At 35.2% G+C, this 21,562-nt stretch overlaps 2 protein-coding genes across 6 annotated transcripts in view; one reads left to right on the top strand and one right to left on the bottom strand.

Annotated features, from left to right (window-relative positions):
- The window catches only part of LOC136854664 (uncharacterized), a 32,048-nt gene extending 28,367 nt beyond the window's left edge, over nt 1–3,681 (top strand). For 3 of the 5 annotated variants that reach the window (XM_067131251.1, XM_067131250.1, XM_067131249.1), the window contains 5 exons: nt 107–190; nt 437–520; nt 767–849; nt 1,565–1,647; nt 2,741–3,681. In XM_067131251.1, coding sequence (XP_066987352.1) covers nt 107–190; nt 437–520; nt 767–849; nt 1,565–1,645 — 332 coding nt within the window. In that variant the 3' untranslated portion in view covers nt 1,646–1,647; nt 2,741–3,681. Of the gene's footprint in view, nt 1–106; nt 191–436; nt 521–766; nt 850–1,095; nt 1,177–1,564; nt 1,648–2,740 lie in introns of all 5 variants that reach the window. The other 2 variants (XR_010857759.1, XM_067131253.1) reach the window with 2 other exon arrangements.
- A 13,892-nt stretch (nt 3,682–17,573) lies between these two features.
- CCDC151 (Coiled-coil domain containing protein 151) overlaps nt 17,574–21,562 on the bottom strand; it is a 50,991-nt gene continuing 47,002 nt past the window's right edge. The window contains exons 10-12 of the mRNA XM_067130714.1: nt 20,491–20,619; nt 20,191–20,304; nt 17,574–19,680 (exon numbers count right to left, since the gene is read on the bottom strand). Of these exons, the coding sequence (XP_066986815.1) occupies nt 19,549–19,680; nt 20,191–20,304; nt 20,491–20,619 (375 nt within the window). The 3' untranslated portion in view covers nt 17,574–19,548. The remainder of the gene's footprint in view (nt 19,681–20,190; nt 20,305–20,490; nt 20,620–21,562) is intronic.

Raw genomic sequence — 21,562 nt, 5'->3', positions numbered from 1 at the left:
CTTGGATGTCTGACTCTTTGTGAAGTTAGCTTGTATACTGAGATAAATTTTTCAGGATGAAAATTTAAATTGAAGGAAATTCCTTATAAGTTTATATATGTTGCAGGTGTTAGTGAATTTATGGAAGCACTTTGGTCTTCTTTGGAGTTGAACTTGTGTTCGGGAATATGGTGGCTACTACAAAATAAAAGTAAGTCTGTTGCATATTTTCTTACAACTTGGTTAACTTTTACTTGCAAATACTTGCAGGAAAGTGTGAAAATTACAAATCATCGTGAATACCTGATCCAACTGGTTCTAGAATGGCTGTAAGATGATGACTTTAACTTTCTTGGATGTCTGACTCTTGTGAAGTTAGCTTGTATACTGAGATATATTTTTCATGATGAAAATTGTAAATTGAAGAAAATTTCTTACAAGTTTATGTATGTTGCAGGTGTTAGTGAATTTATGGAAGCACTTTGGTCTTCTTTGGAGTTGAACTTGTGTTCGGGAATATGGTGGCTACTACAAAATAAAAGTAAGTCTGTTGCATATTTTCTTACAACTTGGTTAACTTTTACTTGCAAATACTTGCAGGAAAGTGTGAAAATTACAAATCATTGTGAATACCTGATCCAACTGGTTCTAGAATGGCTGTAAGGTGATGAATTTAACTTTCTTGGATGTCTGACTCTAGTGAAGTTAGCTTGTATACTGAGATATATTTTTCATGATGAAAATTATAAAATGAAGAAAATTTCTTACAAGTTTATGTATGTTGCAGGTGTTAGTGAATTTATGGAAGCACTTTGGTCTTCTTTGGAGTTAACTTGCGTTCAGGAATATGGTGGCTACTACAAAATAAAAGTAAGTCTGTTGTATATTTTCTTACAATTTGGTTAATTTTTACTTGCAAATACTTGCAGGAAAGTGTGAAAATTACAAATCATTGTGAATACCTGATCCAACTGGTTCTAGAATGGCTGTAAGGTGATGAATTTAACTTTCTTGGATGTCTGACTCTTGTGAAGCTAGCTTGTATACTGAGATATATTTTTCATGATGAAAATTGTAAATTGAAGAAAATTTCTTACAAGTTTATGTATGTTGCAGGTGTTAGTGAATTTATGGAAGCACTTTGGTCTTTGGAGTTAAACTTGTGTTCGGGAATATGGTGGCTACTACAAAATAAAAGTAAGTCTGTTGTATATTTTCTTTGAACTTGTTTAACTTTTATCCAAGTTATAAGGGAAACTATTAATGTATTAGAGAAAGAAGAGTGAAATTATAATCCTCATTATTGCAATAGAAATGTGGTTATCACCATTATTGTGATGTGATTTTTGTTCATGGGATTCTTGATGGCATTTTTTGATTACTTGCAAATGCTTGCAGAGAAGTGTGAAAATTACAAATCATTCTGAATACCTGATCCAACTGGTTCTAGAATGGCTGTAAGGTGATGAATTTAACTTCCTTGGATGTCTGACTCTTTGTGAAGTTAGCTTGTATACTGAGATAAATTTTTCAGGATGAAAATTTAAATTGAAGGAAATTCCTTATAAGTTTATATATGTTACAGGTGTTAGTGAATTTATGGAAGCACTTTGGTCGGGTTGGAGTTGAACTTACATTCAGGAAAATGGTGGCTACTACAAAATAAAAGTAAGTCTGTTGTCTTTTTTATTTTAACTTGGTTAACTTTTATCCAAGTAATACCAGAATTATTAATGTATTAGAGAAAGAAGAGTGAAATTATAATCCTCATTATTGCAATACAAAGTACTTCTATACGCACAAGACAGAAGCAGTCAAGGACACATTAAGTTCATGCAGCACTTTTGACCAGTTTGTGGGTTTCTGCTTTAAGAAGTGTCAACCATCCTCATCACTGGCAGCATTTTACACGAAGTAAATTTGGAAGAGAATTGCACTTAGTGATGGACATCACACACAAGAGAAAGAGATGTTTGTTACTATGTATAAATCTTGTCTCCCAGAAGCAAAAAATGGCTAATGAATATTGCCACTCAACCTGGAACATTAGATTGGCACATAGCATAAAGTAAATAAATTATTTAATTATAGTAATTGAATGATCAATTATAAACAGAATAAACTTGAAACTTTCAATCTGTCAGTTGAATAGAAAGATAAGTACACACACAAATATTAAGCCACTGAACATCAAAGGTGTTATTGTGAATATGTCCAAAGTGTGGAAGAGGCAGTGGCTATACTAGGATATTACTTGTAGGCTACCTGAAAACTTTGCCTGTGAAATATACACTTAATTGGAAAAGTTGTAGAATCCAAAGAATTAATTGTATATTTTTTAAGAAGCTTATATTAAACACAAAAACCAATATATATATCAAGCATTTATGATTAAACAACTATTATTAAGATGTCTAGAAGTGTTGTGTGCAGTATAAATGTATTATGTGCAATAGTTACAAGAAAATTAAAACTCCAGATTGCCAGTATGCTGAATGAAAAAGCACATATCCACTCATATTTACTCTTCCCCCCTCTCCCTCCCCTCCATACACACACACACATGATGCCCTGACAAATTGCAATTTTTATTGTTGAGTGATATTTAGAATTGCCAGGCAATTCACAGAAATGTATATTCATTGATGAAAAGAATTTTCTTGATTACAATGAGAGTTAAGTCAAAAGGATACTGATTATTATGGCTAAGGTTTTGTGGTATACTTGTAAATGTTAGTTCTAAGGGAATTTTTATTTACAGGATCTGCACAGCTCCTCACTTCAGGTTAGTGGAGAGGAAAGTATTGGTCTACTGGCAACTTTAATTGTAAGTATTTCTGATGAAATTGGTTTAGACTGTATTCTTTCCAGATTATCCCTCGTCTTGAGTATCCTTGAATAATAGGGAGTTGAAAATTCAAGTAAGGTGAAGGTAAGTTGAATAACTAGATGAAAAAGAGAGGAAATGTTAGGGTTGAAAATTATAATGGAAAGAGGAAAAATGCACAACACAAAAAAAGTAAAATCACCACTTTCATGCTCACAAAATAAGGTGTAGTTTGGCTGTCACTTTAGACAGTGTCTTTCAAGTTAACAGTATTGGCAATGAAAAGAACATTTTGATTTTAATTGAAGATGCTGCATCAGCAGTGATATGACAAGGGTGCAGCCCACCTTAATATAATAGCTATGCTAGGGATTTTCTGGCCTTTGAAAGGCATCTTACTGTGTAAGGGGTTGAATAAACTATATTAGGAAGGCTTTTTGAAGAATAATTAGAGACAGTGGATATGCATAACTTGTGTGTGCAGTTTTTCACTTTTGTCAATGCATGATTTAAGTTCATTTGATTGTAGATGGTATTTTTTAATTATTTGCAAATGGTGCAAAATTTAAAAATTGATGAAAGGTCTAATTGGCTCTTGGCCTGGCCTGATGTTTCTAAGGAGCTGCAGCATATTAAATAGATCTAAAATAATCAGTGATCAAGCCTTTCTGGCCATGTTGAGTTTTTATATAAGTTTCCTGTAATTTACAAGTTAATTTCATTGGCTATGAATGTGTCAATAAGTTTTTTTTTTCCTGAGAGTCGCCCAGGTATTTATAAGAAAGGTTAGTTGCGTACTTTTTGGCAATTTTGATTTATTACAATTGTATAATTTTCAATATTTCATAGGTCAATAAATGAAAGATAAAAATTAAGATTAGTTTTATTACACCTAAGGGTTTTGTTTTCTTGATTAGAAAGTTCACATTAGAATATACTCTATCTGGAGTTTGTAGCAGAAAATTTCTGCAAGATTTAATTATGCTAATATTTTATCTGTTGGCTTAATTAAATGGCTCAAAACATAGTTTCCCTTGAGTTTAGCTTCCATGAACATCATTGTCCGTCATTATTAACGAAGTTCAAACCCTAATTGTAAAGAAGAGTGCTGCAGGACCATGGGTCCTAATAGTGGAAGACAGTCCAATAGTAAAAAGGAAATTCAGAAGTAAAAAATAAACTGTGAATGAAGAATGACGAAGGTTAAATTGATAGGGCACAAAACCAAGGTAGGACTAATGTCAGCTTACTCACATTATCACCAATTTGGGGTTCTGAAAGTTCCAACACTTCAGTAATGGGTAAGGGAGATCGTTCCACAGTATGTTCACAACAGAATAAAAGTTGTGAAAATAAAGAAATGGGTGGTATTGAACTTGACAAGTCTTCCTTTCTAAAAATCTTCAAACCATTAAAGACAGAATCAATAGCCTTAATCCAAAGGGGGCTGCAAAGAGAAAATTTAAAGGAAAAGATTACCAAATTTGAGGGAATATAAAAAAAAAAAAAAAAAAAGTAAAGAATGCGGCGAAGGTTCTTCTGCGCAATTGAGTTTTATTTACATCCTATAATCAAGGCCACCAAAAATAGATTATCTTTCGGTGGTCTCTGTATAATGCTATATGACCTGCGGCCCATAAAACTTTAACCACTGCCTGGTTGTCTCTTGGCCTATATTGCTGCCAGACACAATTAAGGCTGACTTGCACCTTGAATAAATTGAAAAACTACTGAGGCTAGAGGGCTGCAGTTTGTTATTTTGATGATTGTCAGGTGGATGATCAACACCAGTTTTTGGCCCTCTACCCTCAGTAGTTTTTAAGATCTGAGGGCAGACAGGCAAAGCCGGCACATTAGTTTTCTTTTTAGAAAACTAACATAAAAAAATATGCCTGTTCTTTGGCACGGTCAAGTTTCTGTACACCCGCTACAGCATATAATTAAGGTCACCGAAAGTAGATCTATCTTTGGTGTTCACGGTATAATGCTATATGAACCGCAGCCCATGAAACTTTAACCACGGCCTGGTCTATATCGTTGCCAGAAGCACGATTATGGCTAACTTTAACCTCTTTCATGCCAATGTTCCTTAAATGGAACATAAAATTCTGGACTGCATATTACAACTAGATGAATATATTTTCTGATCATGGTATATCCTATTTGTTCATCAAGATATATTCTCTCTTGTGGAAAGAAATAATCAGCCTATTTTTTGAAATGTAATTCTTATGAATTTTTTTAAAAATGTAAAAGTAGCGTTTTTTTTCCAGTTCTGAAAATGTGCACTTCATTCCTAAATGTGAGAATGATGATTATTATTTTCTATTATCATTTATTAGCTTACATGATTTCCTTTAATCTGCCATATTGCTAAAAAAACATTTTCCTAATTCTGTATATAAAATTACAAGAAAAAATTATGTTCCATTTGAGGAACATTGACGGACGTAGTACTGGTTTCTGGGCTTTTTGAACCCCTTGCTAAAGGAACGGCTTTTTCCATGTTTTCAGAATCCTTGAAAGTGGTAATTTAGTGCACTTTCTGGCTTTATGGTCCTTGCTTATAGAACTGTATTGGCGGCAATCTGCCATCTGCTGCAGAGGGGAAACAACGTTCAAATTTACACACGGATGTTTCACTAAGAAGCATCTGATTGACAACTTAGAACATAGGCCTGAAACTGATAATGATGGAAATAAAGGACCAGTAGCAAAGAAACAAAGAAGAGAACTACCTAAATGGAAAAAGAACTGTGTATTTGATAAAACTCTTCCATCTGCTGATATTCTTTTACCAGATGATTTGCTACAACTGGATGATGCATCACCTTTTATGAGATTTTTATTCAGGTGTTTACAGATGAGATGGTAATCTTATATTACAGAACAAACTAAGCTCTATGCAAATCGAGATCATAATAATCCTAATTTTGACATTTCAGAAAAAAAGAAGTAAGGAACTTCATGGGTATATAGTTACTGTCAGGCTACCATACCTTACCTGAACAACAGCATTAAATCGACACAGCCAGACTTAGGAGTACCTTTGGTGTCAAATACAATGAGTAAAAACAGATTTTGTGAAATAAAGAAATTGTACATTTTGCAGACAACCAGCATCTTGAGCAAGGGAATAAGATGAGCAAGATATCACCAATCTATGACATGCTGAATGATAGATTTGTTCAGTTTGGTGTATTTCACCAATTGAGAGAGTGTGGATGAATCAATGGTGCCCTATTATGGTTGCCATGGTGCCAAGATGTTTATAAAAGGAAACCTATTTCGGTTTGGGTACAAGATCTGATGCCTTCTGTGGGAATGATAGTTTTCCATACCATCTGAAGTTATACCAAGGAAAGGAAGAGGGAAGGATTCAGCCACTTGGTATGAGTGTAATTACTAAAATGGTTGATGTGATTTCCTCTCACTCAAATGTAGAGAAACACCAACTATACTTTGTTCACTTGTTTTTACCAGTTATGATTTATTGGTACAGTTGAGGCAGAAACTGATGCCAAGGCTACAGGAACACTAAGAGATAATCGCAGTGCTGGAACAGCAAAAGCTTTGTGACCACAAAAGCCTTACAGAAGATGGAGAGGGGCTCATTCGATCATCGCTGTGATGGCAAAGTATGTTGCAAAATGGAATGACAATGCTGTAGTGGGCATTGCAAGCAACTGGGAAACTCAAATTTGTCCACACCGTGAAGAGGCGAGTAAAAGGTGGATCAAAAGAAGTTTCACAACCGCATCTGATCCATTCATACAACAAAGGAATGGGTGGTGTGGATCTTATGGACCGACTTTTTGTCGTATCGCCCAATGATTAGAGGGAAAAAAATGGTATTGGCCCCTATTCTTGAATGCACTAAATGTTGCTATAATTGCTTCTTGGAGAGTGCATTGCAAAATTACAAAGGATAACTTGACTCACATAGCATTCAGAAGGCAAGTAACACTCTGTCTACTAAATTATGAAGGCCTAGTACCACGACGCACGTGTCCCTCTGGTGCTAACGCAATTCCTGTTGATGTTCGCTGTGATGGAGTAAATCATACCCTGACTTCAACATCCCAAGGAAGATGCAAAATTAGTAAGAAAAATACTAAAAATATGTGTAAGAAGTGTAATGTGCGCTTGAAATTTGAAAGAGGAAAGACGTGCTTTGAAAATTTTCATAAGAATGAATAGTTTGAAATCTGTCAATAGGCATAAAAGATTGGGAAATTATTATAATTCCTAACATAAAGATTGTTGTTATAATACTTAGACGCAAATTTTGTATGTATATATATTTATATAACAAATAATTATATATGATATTATAATATATAATTATTCAAGAAACCAATCGATTGCTGGGGTTCCGTTCTTCGTTACTGTAACGGAACATCGATCGAAAATCGTCAAAAATCATAAGAAAACCTTACAAATGCTCTGGGTGAAATTGAAAAGTTTATTGTAAACTTATTATTTTATTGAGTTTTACATCAAAAAAATCTTCAAATTATGATTATTCTGCCATTTTAAGAATAAATTGTTCCAAAAACAATGAGTAGAACGCGTCGTAACCCCGAACATTGCTCTTGCAAAAATAATTTCTGATGAATATATTTGAAAAGAGATTGGAAAATAAGAAAAACGTACTAGATATGATTTTTGGTGCAGTATCAATCAATCTATAAATAGGATATATATTATATATATATATATATATATATATATATATGCATAGGGACACCCTAAACTAACTCAAATGATGTATGCTCTAATCTCAATAAAATATGAGGGAATGTCTTTTGATTATCATTAACCATCCAATGTTCCTTAAATGGAACATGCTGCAATTCCATTACAAATAGTGATAGAGGTTTGAAATTTTCTGTGTATCTTAGTTACAACAATAACAATATAAGTGAAAATTGTGGCATCTGAATAAAAATAAGTATGGTCAGTAGGATAAAGGTTAACCTTGAGTAAGATAAAAACTGATGAGGCAGTTTGGTATGTTTGATCATCGTGTGGTGGATAATCAACATACCAATTTGTATCCCTCTAGCCTCAGTAGTTTTTAAGAACTGAGGGCTGACATATATATGTATATATTACACATTTTGTTATATATGAGCTTTTCAGTCTAGAAACATGCCAAGTGCCATTTTTAAAATATAATAAATTAAATTAAAAAATACTTTGACCCACGATGGCGCTTGGCATGTTTCTCGACTGATAGCCTCATGTATACATTATATACACATATATTATATATACACATAAATATACATATACCCCGAACTTTGGCGAGGTGGTTAGGTTCCAGAACCCCTCGCACATGGGGAATTTTTGCCTAAGTTTGGCATGGTCTCTAAAAATGCTAATAAATGCTTATTTCTATAGTTTAAACACTAAAATATATGACCCTAATCATGCTCTCAAATTATTATACTTAACTTTTAAATGAAATTAAAAAACCTGTAATTTAATTTAAATATTTAGCTTAATCTTCACATTGTCTCTTAAAAACAGAAATAAATGGTTGACATAAAAATTGAGAGTTGGAAGAGAATTTCTCTCTCCCTCTTTCTCCTTCCAACCGATCTATTTTTAGAAGTCGTCTCAACCTCTTTTTAATAACTTCTTTATTCTGTGTCTCTTCCTCTTTTGTTCTGAAATGCCTTTTCATGAACAAGCAGTGTTTTATATTTTGACTAATACAACTCTTAGTTACTTTGTCTCTATGACTTAGAACATATTTGCAACACTAGCGCGTTTACACTTCATAGACGATACAGGTCAAATTAGATCAATTTAATCTATCTTCTGTACAGGTAAAGATATACAGAGAATTAGTAAGTTGTAAAAATGTGTGAGCGCTAACTATGAACGAGAGAGAGCGATAAGGGTTGTCCTTACTTAAGAGAGTGAAATTATCAATTATTACGGAGACTGGGAGAATAACATGAGAGAGAGAGAGAGATATTGTCCTTACTTGAAATATCAAGTTATTTATGAATTATTACGGAGAGAGAAAGTAAGTTATTCTTACGTTAGATATCAAAAGATGGAAATTCAGTATTAAACTAACTTTTAAATGAAATTAAAGTTACTGTATTTTCATTTAAAAGTTAGCTTAATACATTACCCTTAAAAAAAGAAATAAATGGTTGACTTAAGAAAATAGGAATTTGTGCAACGCCCCATTCCACCATTCAATTTTTAGAGGTCTTCTCAACCTCGTTTTTAAGAACTTCTTTATTGTCACTCTCTTTTTCAGAACGGCACATCTACAGTTTGTAAATGGTACAGGTAAAATTAGATCAATTCAAAATTATCTACTGTACAGTTAAAGACACAGAGAAACAGTGCTGTAATAACGTCGAATGAGAGAGAGAGAGATAATAGTTGTCCTTACTTAACCCTTCAACGCCAACTGGACGTATCGTAAGTTGACTAAAATTGTCTGTCGGGTGAGGAGTGGACGCACCATATGTCGACTACGAAAAATTTCAACCTTCGGTCAACTTTGACTCGACCGAAATGGTTGAAAAACGCAATTGTAAGCTAAAACTTACATTCTAATAATATTCAATCATTTACCTTCATTTTGCAACAAATTTGAAGTCTCTAGCACAGTATTTTGATTTATGGTGAATTTAAAAAAAAAACTTTCCTTACGTCCGTGCGGTAACTGCCGAAAATTTCAGAAATTCTTTTGTCATTTTGTCGTAATTTTTGCACCGTTTTATATTAGTCGTTACATAAAATTTTATATATGAAAATGTGTGCAATTTCATGTAAAATACAACCAAAAACAACCCATGGTTGTAGCTTTTATCAGTTTGGAAATATTTATATATAAATCACGATAAGTGCCAAAATTTCAACCTTCGGTCAACTTTGACTCGACCGAAATGGTTGAAAAACTCAATTGTAAGCTAAAACTCTTACATTCTAGTAATATTCAATCATGTACCTTCATTTGGCAACAAATTGGAAGTCTGTAGCTCAATATTTCAATTTATGGTGAATCTTTTAAAAAACTTTTCCCTTACATCCGCACGCGGTAACTCGGCCGAACATCTCGGAAATTCTTTTGTCACTTTGTCGTAATGTTTGCACCGTCTTATATTAGTCGTTACATAAAGTTTTATATATGAAAATGTGTGTAATTTCATGTAGAATACAACAAAAAATAACTCATGGTTGTAGCTTTTATCAGTTTTGAAATATTTTCATATAAATCACGATAAATAGAAAAAATTCAACCTTCAGTCAACTTTAACTCAACCGAAATGGTCGAAAACTGCAAATGTAAGGTAAAACTCTTACACTCTAGTAATTTTCAATCAATTACCTTCATGTTGCAACAAATTGGAAGTCTCTAGCACAATATTTAAATTTATGGTGAATTTTTTAAAAAACTTTTTTACGTCCGTGCGTTACAAATTCATGCATCATTTTGTGATAATATTTTCTCTGTGTTGCTTTGATCGTTTTACAGTTTGTTATATACCAAAATCATCGCAATTTAGTGTACAATACAAAGAAAAAAAATAACTCGGCTTTAACCGTTTTGCTCACAGTGCGATTTGTATACAATTATATATGAAATTATTTTTTTTTGTGCTGTCATATATTTCGATATTTATATATGATAGTTTTTTTTCATTTCTGATGGTTGCATACTAAACTTCAGGCAATGACAAAAAAGGAGCCAAAAATGAACTCTTAATCTTAAAAACTAAGCGTGCTGTGATTTTTTGAAAAAATTTTTTCCTCTTCGGCGCTAACTCCCGAACACCGCCGGCATACAACAGACACTTTTGTAAATAGAGGCTCGACGTTTAAGGGTTAAGAGAGAGAATTTTTCTATGAATTAATACAGACACACACACAGAGTGAGAGAATTACAAGAAAAATTTGACCATTGATTAGCAACACCCCTTCTTATGTTAAATGACATGTCTGACAGCTTTTGCCTTCTACCTTCTTACAAAAGACGAGGGAAGAACTTGTTTGCTCAAAGTAATACGAATTTTGTAATTACAGTTTTATCATTATTTAATTTTATCAGTCTTATTATTTGAAAATTACTTATGTAAAAAGTTTATCATAATACAAACATACGTGTATACATGTACCATAAAAATTCATCTGACTAAAAGAGAGAGAGAAATTATATAATATAATATATATATATTACTGACAAAGAGAGAGAGAGAGAAATATATATATATATGTATATGTATATATATATATTATATATGTATATATTATATATATATATATATATATATATATTACTGACAGAGAGAGAAATATATATATGTATATGTATGTATAATATATATATATATATATATATATATATATATATATATATATTATATTATAAGAGAGAGAGAAATATATATATATATATATATATATATATATATATATATATATATATTACTAAGAGAAATATATATATATATATATATATATATATATATATATATATATATATATATATATATATATATATATATATATATATATATATATATATATATATCTATCTAATCTAATCTCTATCTATCTATCTGCTGTAGCCTATGTGTGAATGTATATTTTCTAAATATTGTCGTATCAGTAGTGCTAACCCCATCGTAAACTGGAATCATTACAAGACGAATTATCTTAACTCGAGCACTACCTGTATTACCTTTAAATTAATAGCTAGAATATGGCAGTTGATGGTTTTGTATAATTCTTCATAAAAAGACTTTTGATGTATTAGTGGAAGACTGGCATAAAATGGTAGTTTTGGAACAGTGGGTACAGTGAATTTTGGCATGAAAACTTTAAAAATTTAACGTTCGTAAAGAAAAAAGCTTGGACGGGAAGCAATTGTCAGCAAAATACTTTTGGAGATATATTATTACCTCATGGAAAGAGATCGAGTTAGAAGTTAAACTAAAAGCCCTATGTAATAAGGTCAATAATGAATTTAACTTCATTGACTGTAAAAATTAGATCCCAGACCTGTAAACATGTTATTTCTAAAAAATCGTAGTGCATTATTTCTAAAAACTAAAATGTCTAAAAAGGATAGCTTGTTATTATTTTCATACTCAATGGTAAACTTAATATTTTGATGTATACCATTAACATATTCTAAAAAGCTATCTGCATCGCCCCAGCTTCTGAAAAGCAAGAAATTATCATCAATATACCTTCGGTAAAACGAGGTGGTATGCCAGCGGACAGTCGTCTAGTATGTGATCCTCCAGGGAGCACCTGAAGATATTAGCAAAGGTGGGACTAAGAGGAGGTCCCATTGCCATACCATCGATTTGTTTATAAGACTTACCATTAAAAACGAAGGCAGTGTCCAGAACTGCCAGTTCCAACAACTTTTAAAAATCCGACTTAAAATTGTTATAAATGGTGTCATAGGTAATAAAAATCTTATCTAAAAGTTATCTGAATGATCTCTTCCACAGGTAAATTAGTAAACAATGATTCCACCTCCAAGCTAACAATAAACAAATCAGGATCCTGACATAAAACTGCTTCTTTAAAGCTGGTGGAGTTATTTAGGCTGCGGTTATTTGATGTAAGAGGAGCAAGAAGAGGTACCAAGAACTTAACCAGTTTGTAGTTGGGGGTGTCGTACGAGGTCAAGATAGGTCTGATAAGAGTACCCTCCTTATGTATTTTAAGAAGAACGTACAAGATACCATACGAGGCCCCCGTGCTGTACAGAGACTGATATTCATCGTTGTTTATAACATTATTAACTTTAGATATTTCAAAAATCTATTAATGCGATCCTCAATCTTGAAGATAGTCGAAAAACCAGGACTACCTAATTTTAAAAATTTTGAATTATCATTTAAAATGTTTTCCACTTTTCCAATATTGCTTTTATTTAGAAGAACAGTACCTTTGCCTTTGTCTGGTCTGGTAATATACAGATCCTCATTATTTGCCAGTTCCTGTAAAATGTACAAATTTTTCTACTAAAAAGTGGTGTCCATTGCGTTGTTAACGAATTAAAAGTCTTTTGGGCTAATACCTGCATTTGTGTACGAAGGCTCATAACATCAGTGTTGAAATAAAATACTTTATAGGACAAGCATTGTAGTGTCGGACTGTGTGTACAGCATGCACGGGATGAAAGTACTTAACAAGATGGATCTGGTAAGGGAGTGTTATCAGATGCCAGTGGTGGAGGGTTGTAGGCTGATAACTGCTTTCTTGACTGAAAAAATGGTATCAGTTCTGCAATCTCAGTTTTGGATTGGCCAGTGCCCCAGCTGCATTTCAGAGAGTGATGAATGTGGAACCGAGTGATTTTCCCCATGAGAATGTATTGGTGTTTCTAGAAGAGCACAAGAGATTGGTGTGAATGGTATTGAAAAATTTACAGGAAGGTGGGGGTAAAAGTCAAGGTGAGTAGAAGTGAGTGAAGAAATGAATGAGAGGCCATGGACCCGAAGTCAAGGTCCAGTTCTGGAGTATGAATGTGTAGTGAGAGAGGGATTTAAAAAAAAAAGGAAATGAGGTTTCCTTTATTTTAGTAGGGTGAGTGTGGTGGCGTTTGGAAGCTTGGGTTTGTGTGACTGAATTTTTGTTTTTACTGTTGTGATTTTTTTTTCTATTATCATTTTGTGGTTTTTGTTGTGAATGTCTGATGTATTTTTTTTTTTTTACTTGTAGTTTGCTTGAGCGAGACAGTGTTAAGATTTGGCTCCGCTCCCTTTCATTTAATTTTTTTTCCCACTGACTTCGCCGGTGAAGGATCTTGGGTGACTAAGCAGTGATGGGAAACAAGGCGTTCACTTGTCATCTAATTGCTTGCTCTGCTTCGCAGGCAGGTATTATCTGTAAATCAGTTGTGTTAGCTTAGAGACTGATTTATTCTAGTTCCCAGTAGGAATTGATAATACAAAATATTCTCAAGTGATTGTTGTAGATGTATTCCAAGGAAATTAAAAACATTGTGAGATGAATCAAAGTGTGAATCAGGCTGACAGTGAAGTTGTATACTAAATCAATGCTGAAAATCCCTTGAAAACTCAAAGATTTATCTTTCAAGTGTGCATTCACCTACCCTGCCTGTAGTCACTTCAGGAAATAGTAACATAGGGAAGAAACTTGATGCAAGAGCTCATGGTAGCTTAGTTAAAATAGGTGGAATAATCATCTAAAAAAACACTGGATGTGTTGACTGTAATATTAAGATTGATGAATTAGATTAAGGTTCTTTTGATTGTTGTGGGAAAACTATAGTATTAAGATTGATAAATCAGGCTAAGCCCTGTATTAGTTGATAAGCTGTAGTACAGTGTATTATTAAAGTTAATATTTGCACCAGACTACTAATCTAATATCTTTTGTATATACAGTATACTGTACAGTTGGAGTATTTTGTGTTTTTTCTACACTATTAAGATTGAAGTTAGGATAAGTTATGATGAACTTTGTTGTTAAGTTTAAGTTTCCACTCTGGAGGTTAAAGTAATAAATAGGCTAAGGAAAGTCAGTTTTATTACAGTAGTGACCTCTTAAATTTGTTCCCATCATCCTGCACCAATTGTGTAAAAGAAAAAGCCCCTACATCAGGGAGTCTACACACATCTTGCAGATGTCCAAGAAGGGAGAAGCCTGTAAACAATGTCAAATCTTGAAAGGACAGTGATGCAGAAAGCCATAAGGTGAGGTATACAAGAGCCTAAGTACTGCATCTGAAATATGTGTATGTGAAATGAAGGCTTCAACAAACAATTCGGACCTCCTGAAACTGGCTCATCCATCACACCATTCTAGAATGCCCAAAAACATGCCAACAGATCTTGACCACTGAACAGTAGACAGACAGCTTCCTTAACGTCACAGAATAGTAGAAATCTGCTACTTGCAGAATAAACGGGAGAAAAATAATCTCATGCTTATATCAGAAAAATAAATTCTAGAGCTTAAGTTGGCAATGTTTAAAAAATATATATGCTTGGTTCTGCAGTAAGAACAACTGCCTGAATTAAGGCTTATCCTTTAGGGAGGCATCACCCCCCCTGCCCTAGGTATATTGAACATGAAGGATGAGATTCCAATACAAATGGTTAAGGAAGTCCATACAACTCAGGTTACCATAACTTCTAAGTGGTTCTGGTTGACTAAAGGATAGCTCCAACATTGAGAACAGGGATGGTATATACACTAAGGATGTTCTTGGAACTGTGAATGCATTGTGCACCCAGACTAGTTTAGAATTGTGTAACACGAGTTTGCAGAGGCAGTCATACGGCTAGTAGGGTAAGATGTCACAATTTGGAATATGCCACTTAAATTTGATTACCCATTTCATACTTGGGCAAGAATGTTGCTGCATATTTTACCTGTTTTGTATTCTGTGTTGGAGTCATATATTTGCTGAATTGCATGTAAAATACGGAAATACATGCCTGCCTATACAAGGAAGAAATACTGTACAAACAAGGTTTTGTCGTTAGAATTGGCAGAAAATTTAAAACGAATTTAGTGGAGAAATCTAACATTTCATGCAAAATGAGCTAATAGCAAAATGGAACAATGGAGAAAGTGGTGCACTACTGGAGACATCTTTTTGTCAGCGGAGTGCGCCGTTGTGGAGGGATTGCCTAACATACTCCCCATTGCTAAGTCATACAAGCATTGTTCTAATAAACTGATATGGACCTCCTCCTCCTACTCCTGTCTGCCTGACTTCATATTGTATCGTAACTAGAAACCTCTAGTTCTTATAGTGCACCTAGGACCAACAACAATACCACAGTAAGGGATATGAGATGGAGACAGTGGTAGAATTCACTGAGAATACTTGCAATTGAGGCTTATTAAGAACCCCCAAGTGGTATTTCTGGAAGATTCAGTGGTACTGACAAAGCAAATACTTGCCATTTGTTTGTAGCTGACAGGTAAGATGGCTTGAGAGATCAGGCCATAATCTGTAGGAGAACCTTGAAGGCAAGAAAGATTGCACAAGAAACTGGGCTCCTCAGCCTCTGGCTACAGTGGACTGCATCATGAGTGCTGTGGCTATGGCGCATAGGACCAGAGGGCATGGGCCTTGACCCCTCATCTGTCCCAGCAAGGGTAGGCATTAAGTTGATAATATGCAGTTAACAGGTGAAAGATCTGACTCATTTAAAGGGCCAAGATCAAGATTCCCATTGCTGGTGTTGGAGATTTAGGATGACGACTGGCTAAAGTACCAATTATTGTGTGAAAACTCTCCATGGCACTGTTCACTATTTACTTGATATCATGGGCAACTGCTAGGAACTCTACCAAACCCCATCCTTCAGTTTAATTGATCTGTATCAGAGATGGTAATCGAGCCTTCTACCGAGGCATTTGTGCTATATATTTACTTGCTTATATTCTGTGCAGATACAAACAGTTACCCTCTTCCTTACTCCTTGTTAGTACTGGTCCAAATAACACAAAGAATGACCAAATCTGCCACCAGGGCCGCTTTGGAACCCAAATGCATACCCTGGCAAGTGAAAAGGGATATGGTTCTCAACTGTAGTTTCTGGAGATATTGTCAACTCAGTAACACTATGATAAAGTTAGTTAATGAAGAAATGTATTTGAATTTTTATTGTTTTTTCTCTAGACTCTGAGTTAGGGTTGTGCTTTCCTGCCCACTCATTCTCTTCTCCAAAACAGAATGTAGAACTCCTTAGAACTGCTTACAGTAGTTGGCTAAATAAAAAATGCTTACAATTTCACATTCTTTACAAACAGGATTTGTAAGCCTATCTGGACTTTATTCTTTACAAACAGGATTTGTAAGCCTATTCAGACTTACATTTGAACCTGATTATACACTAAATAAATTTTAAATCAATTTGTATTTTTCATAACTAACAAACCTGTGATCATAACATAAGGGAAAATTCTTCAGCGCCTCCTGGAGTCTGGTTAAAAAAGCACAAGGATTTTGGTGGCAACGGTAGTTAACCAAGATGGCAGAAAGGAGGTTGGCACAGCTGACCTGCCTTAACCCATCCCAGCTACAATGCATCAGTTACCTTTAGCCCAGGTTTGTTAGTTATGAAAAGTACAAATCGATTTAAAATTTGTCATTTGCTCATATACAGAACTATGGAACAATGGGCTCACTTCCTGGTCAAAGTAGGATGCTGGAAGGTGTCACATGCATCTGATCTTTTAAGTGAAAGGTTACCCAGCAGCTAGACATCTTGGTTAAGAGACAATGTGAACTCCTGTAACAGTGTGTCCTGTAGGAATATAAAGAACCTGTAATTGTCAGAGACAACAAAACTTATGTTACCCCAGTGGCATCATGTTAGATTTTTCTTTGGGGCTGTTTGGGCAAGTCTAGAACTTATGATATGGGTGGGGTGGTGAGTGAAGTATGATATGGGTGGGGTGGTGAGTGAAGTAACCCCTGTCAGCGGGGTAGGGGGTTGCTGTGAGCTCCCCCGATAAATTTTTAGAAATTTGAAGCCATGTAAGAGCTGTATTGAGTTAATAAAGCAGCAAACAGGTTTGCCACACCCACCCATATTAGTATTATTATTATTATATTATTTCAAAGGCAATGTGGGCAAACCAATTTTGGGGGGGGCATCAGTGTCTTGAGGGGGCCAAGTCCCCCAAAAAAAAAAAAAAAGGATGCCCATTAGCACCAACCTTGATTGTTGCTATTTCCTCTCTCCCCTTGTAAGAGAGAAGAAGGAACTTGCTTCCATACATAGTTTGTAATGTGCAGGAACAATAAAAAACCAATAGAATGGAGCTCTCTCACCTCTATCTGACCAGTTCGCTCATTATCGATTAATTGTCTCCACTGCTTGCTGGTAGAGGAGAAAAAGAAAAAGAATGGAAGAAGACGTCATCCCATTCACTCACTTTCAAAATTATTATAACGTCTTAGGGAAGATACAAAATCTCCCACTACGGGCACTGGATAAACTACACAATTTGTTGAACAGCCACCACCGGACCTAAAGGAAAAGTGTCTAAGGACCTGTGGGCAACGTCAAGCAGACAGAAGGATGTGAAGGTGGTATGACGAAGCCATGTACGTGTGCCAGCCTTTTAAATCCTTTGAACCGACAAGTTCTTTTTGAACTGTATTGGCATCTGAATGAGAAGAACTGTAGGCTTGCTTGATTACTTCACGTAGCCAAAAGGAGATAGTATTCTTGGACACTTCCTTCTTGTTCCAGCCTGTACTAACATAAAGTCTTTGACAACCCGGTCTGAAATGTTGGGTCCTTTTTAGATAGTTCCCAGTGCCATGATGGGACATAAAAGTAATTTGTCAGGGTCATTACCAACAAAATCTCCAAGGGAAGGGATAGAAAAAGACTCAAATCTGTCTTCATGAACTGAGGGATTTTGAGTCTTGGCTACGAATTCCGGGACAAAGTCGAAGGCTACAGACCCCAACCCCTCGTGTTTAATATCAAGAGAGTCCGTGAAGTTCACAAACTCTCTTTGATGAGGCCAAGGCTAAAAGGAAAAAGATCTTGAGGGTTAAATTTCTATCTTATGAAGGCCGTAAGGGTTCATATGGACTACATGTGAGACTGCTAAGCACCAGTGTTAGGTCCCAATTTGGAGGTCTAAGATCTCTCAGGCAACAGAACTGCTCAAAACTCCTGAGAAGCATAGAGATTTCCTGTGAAGATGATAGGCCTCCATCCTTCAAATGTAGAACTAAACCTAGAGCACCCCTGTAGCCCTTGATGGCTGACTCCAAAAGGAGTTTCTCCCTATGGAGAAAAATTAGGAAGTCCACTACTTGTTGTGTAGTAGTTCCGACTGGAGAGAAACCCTGTTGACGACACCATTCACAGATGGCCCACTTTTTCTGGTACACAGCTGTAGAAGACCTCCTGAGATAACCAGACATTTCTGGCACAGCTCTGCGAGAAAAGCCTCTCGTTTGCAGGAGATACTGGATAGTCTCCAACCATGAAGAGATAGGGACCCTGTCAACTGGTGAAACCTCTCGATGTGTGGTTGGCGTAGAAGGTTGTGCCAAGGAGAAATCCCTCTCGGTGCATCTGTCAGCAAGGCTAGTAGATTGGGGTACCGTTCTGCGTGTGGCCACAAGGGAGCTACAAGGGTCATTCTGAGGTTGTGATCAATCATCAATCTGTTGATAACTTGGCGGGTTAGGCAAAAGGGGGAAGGCGTAGATGTCTTGATTGTCCCAAGGATGTTGAAGGGCATCCTTTGCCACAGCCCAGGGATCTGGAACGACTGAACAAAATACCTTTAGTTTTTTGTTGTGTCTGGTCACAAAAAGGTCTGCTCATGGCCTTCCCCTTAGATGAAAAAGCCTTTCTGCCACTTCCTGATGCAGTGACCACTCTGTTCCCAGAACCTGACCCCGATGACTCAGCTTGTATGCCACCACGTTCCTCTTGCCTGGGATTATCTGCCTGAGAGATCCACCAAGTGAGAGAGTACCCACTGGCGCAATTGTACTACCAAGTCGTGAAGATGACCTTTTTTCTTGCAGAAGCCTACCTTTAGAACATGTTCTTAATATAGGGATATACCTATGGGATTCATAGGTAATCAAGACCTATGGCACCACCCATTACAGATCCAATATAAAATCAATAATTCACCACTTAATATTATTGTGGACCTGATATACAACAATAATTTATTCTTGGAATCACAATGTAATCTTCATCTACAGTCTAATAATTTTATTAGGATTTGAATGTTGAGACAGGCCTGTTCCTTTTTCGTGCTTTGGCTTCAACAATCATTTGGGCTTGGCGCTTGATGAATTTCCTGGTCAGAGACTCCTCCTCTTCTCCACTGTCTGCTCCTTCTTCAGCCTAGAAAAAATCCAAAACAGTGTGAGGTCATTTGTTAATAAATAACAAACAATTTGTGGATGGATAGAAGGGAAGACTACACTTATCAAGTAGAATTCGAAGAATGTATTTTATATTTTTTCTGTACAGTATCTGAAGTTGTGCAGTGGCAAGAATTGGCATTCTTATACTTCTAGAAAAGTCTTGCAAGTTGCAGTTAATTTTGTTTGTTCCAATTTTCTTACAGAATTGACACTAATGATAAGGAAGAGGTTTTGATAAAAGGAGTTGGCAGGGACTATCTAGCAAACATTAAGGGGTTCCTATTTAAAGATAATGTTGGATAATATGAAAGCAGTTTACTTATTTTTAATGTCAGAATAATATCTACAACAGTATTATAGTTATGGTCAAATTCTAGAGATAGCAGCTTATTGTAAGGAAAAGTAATGCTAAATGGAAAACTATGTGGTTTCTGTTTGAGTTTGAAAAAGGCTGCTGGTCTGTTACTGATATTCTTTGTATCCTTACCTGTGGCTGTGCTGCTTTTGTTGATGGACCTGTTGCAGGGAAGGCCACCCGTATGTTTTCAGGTGATGTCAGCATTCCACCATTCTCCCGCTCTTCCTCGAACATTTCCGTTAGCTGTTAGGATAGACAGTCATTTTGATACTAGAAATTTTAAGTGTTGTCCCTGTTACATGATTTTTACATTTTTGCAATCTCAGTGTGGACAAGCTAAGAAATTCAATTATAAAATTCATTTGTTGTTGTTGCAGTAGTTTATCCATGGACTGCACAAAAAGTAGAAAGTGATGGAGAGGAACTAACCTTTGATTCTATTACAACATCCTTGAATGCTTCCATGAGTTCAGTTGCTCGTTTAGAACAGTAAGACATAAGAATAACCAAGTACTGTAGCGATGACTGAACTCTGGGAGGCCGTTCTTTCTCCGCTGTCTGAGTAAAGAAAAATGTTCAAGTGTCTTGTTTGAAATGTGGAGCTGTTTTATATCTACACTAGGTTTGTTGTGCATGATATCTAATAATTATATCCCTGGGAGCTTGTTTTGGTTCAGCATTGTAATTTTCCTATTTACTATTTCATTAAGCTCTACTTCTGAAGCATTTCTGTGCACACATTGGCAAAGTATTCATTTATGAGATCTGCCGTACCTGCAGCACAATCAATAATGTTTTCAGCTGCTCTCAATTGTGAAAAATTATTTGTAATGTATTTTCTTGTACTCTAGATGTAGTCCTACCTTTGCTTTCTTGTCTTATTTCTCAATTAATTATGTACCTCTTATGATGGCTGTGGCACTGAAAGTTTGTGTGCTTTTTGTTTATCTTGGCTGTTTAATCACATTTGGTATTTTTTTAATTGATATATCAGTCGTGAATGTTTTTCTTTTAAAATAGGATTCTTCTATTTCCAATTGAATTATGCTGTGGTCCCTTTTTCCTAGTTTTGTTCCAAGTACTTTTCCAATAGCAGTTACAAAAGTTAAGCAGGCAACAGAACATTTGTACCAGTATCTCTTTTGTTTTCAGCTTTAATTTCTCCTCTTTCATCTCTAAATGAAAGATCGAAAGTCCAAACGGAGGTAGAGAGATCAGTGAATATTTGCGTCCATCGAGGATCAGCACCGAAACCTTCACTGTTTAAAAGGTGGATTAGCAAGATGGATAGGAAAGGAGAGGGTTAAAAATTAACATATGCGAAAAATAATAATAATAATAATAAAGCTTATAATGACTGAAATATAGCAAAGGAAAAGTATAATCATGACAGTGAATCCTGTAAGAAAAAAAAAATGGTGAGACCTCTGTATTGTGTACCTTATATAATGTGGTGCCTCAAGAGATTCTCAGGTTTACAAAATATACATGGATATCAAGA

Source organism: Macrobrachium rosenbergii, chromosome 29 (assembly GCF_040412425.1).
Source record: "Macrobrachium rosenbergii isolate ZJJX-2024 chromosome 29, ASM4041242v1, whole genome shotgun sequence".
Taxonomy (NCBI): Eukaryota; Metazoa; Arthropoda; class Malacostraca; order Decapoda; family Palaemonidae; genus Macrobrachium; species Macrobrachium rosenbergii.
Note: the sequence above shows the minus strand (reverse complement) of the source record. Positions and strands in the feature narration are given on the sequence as shown.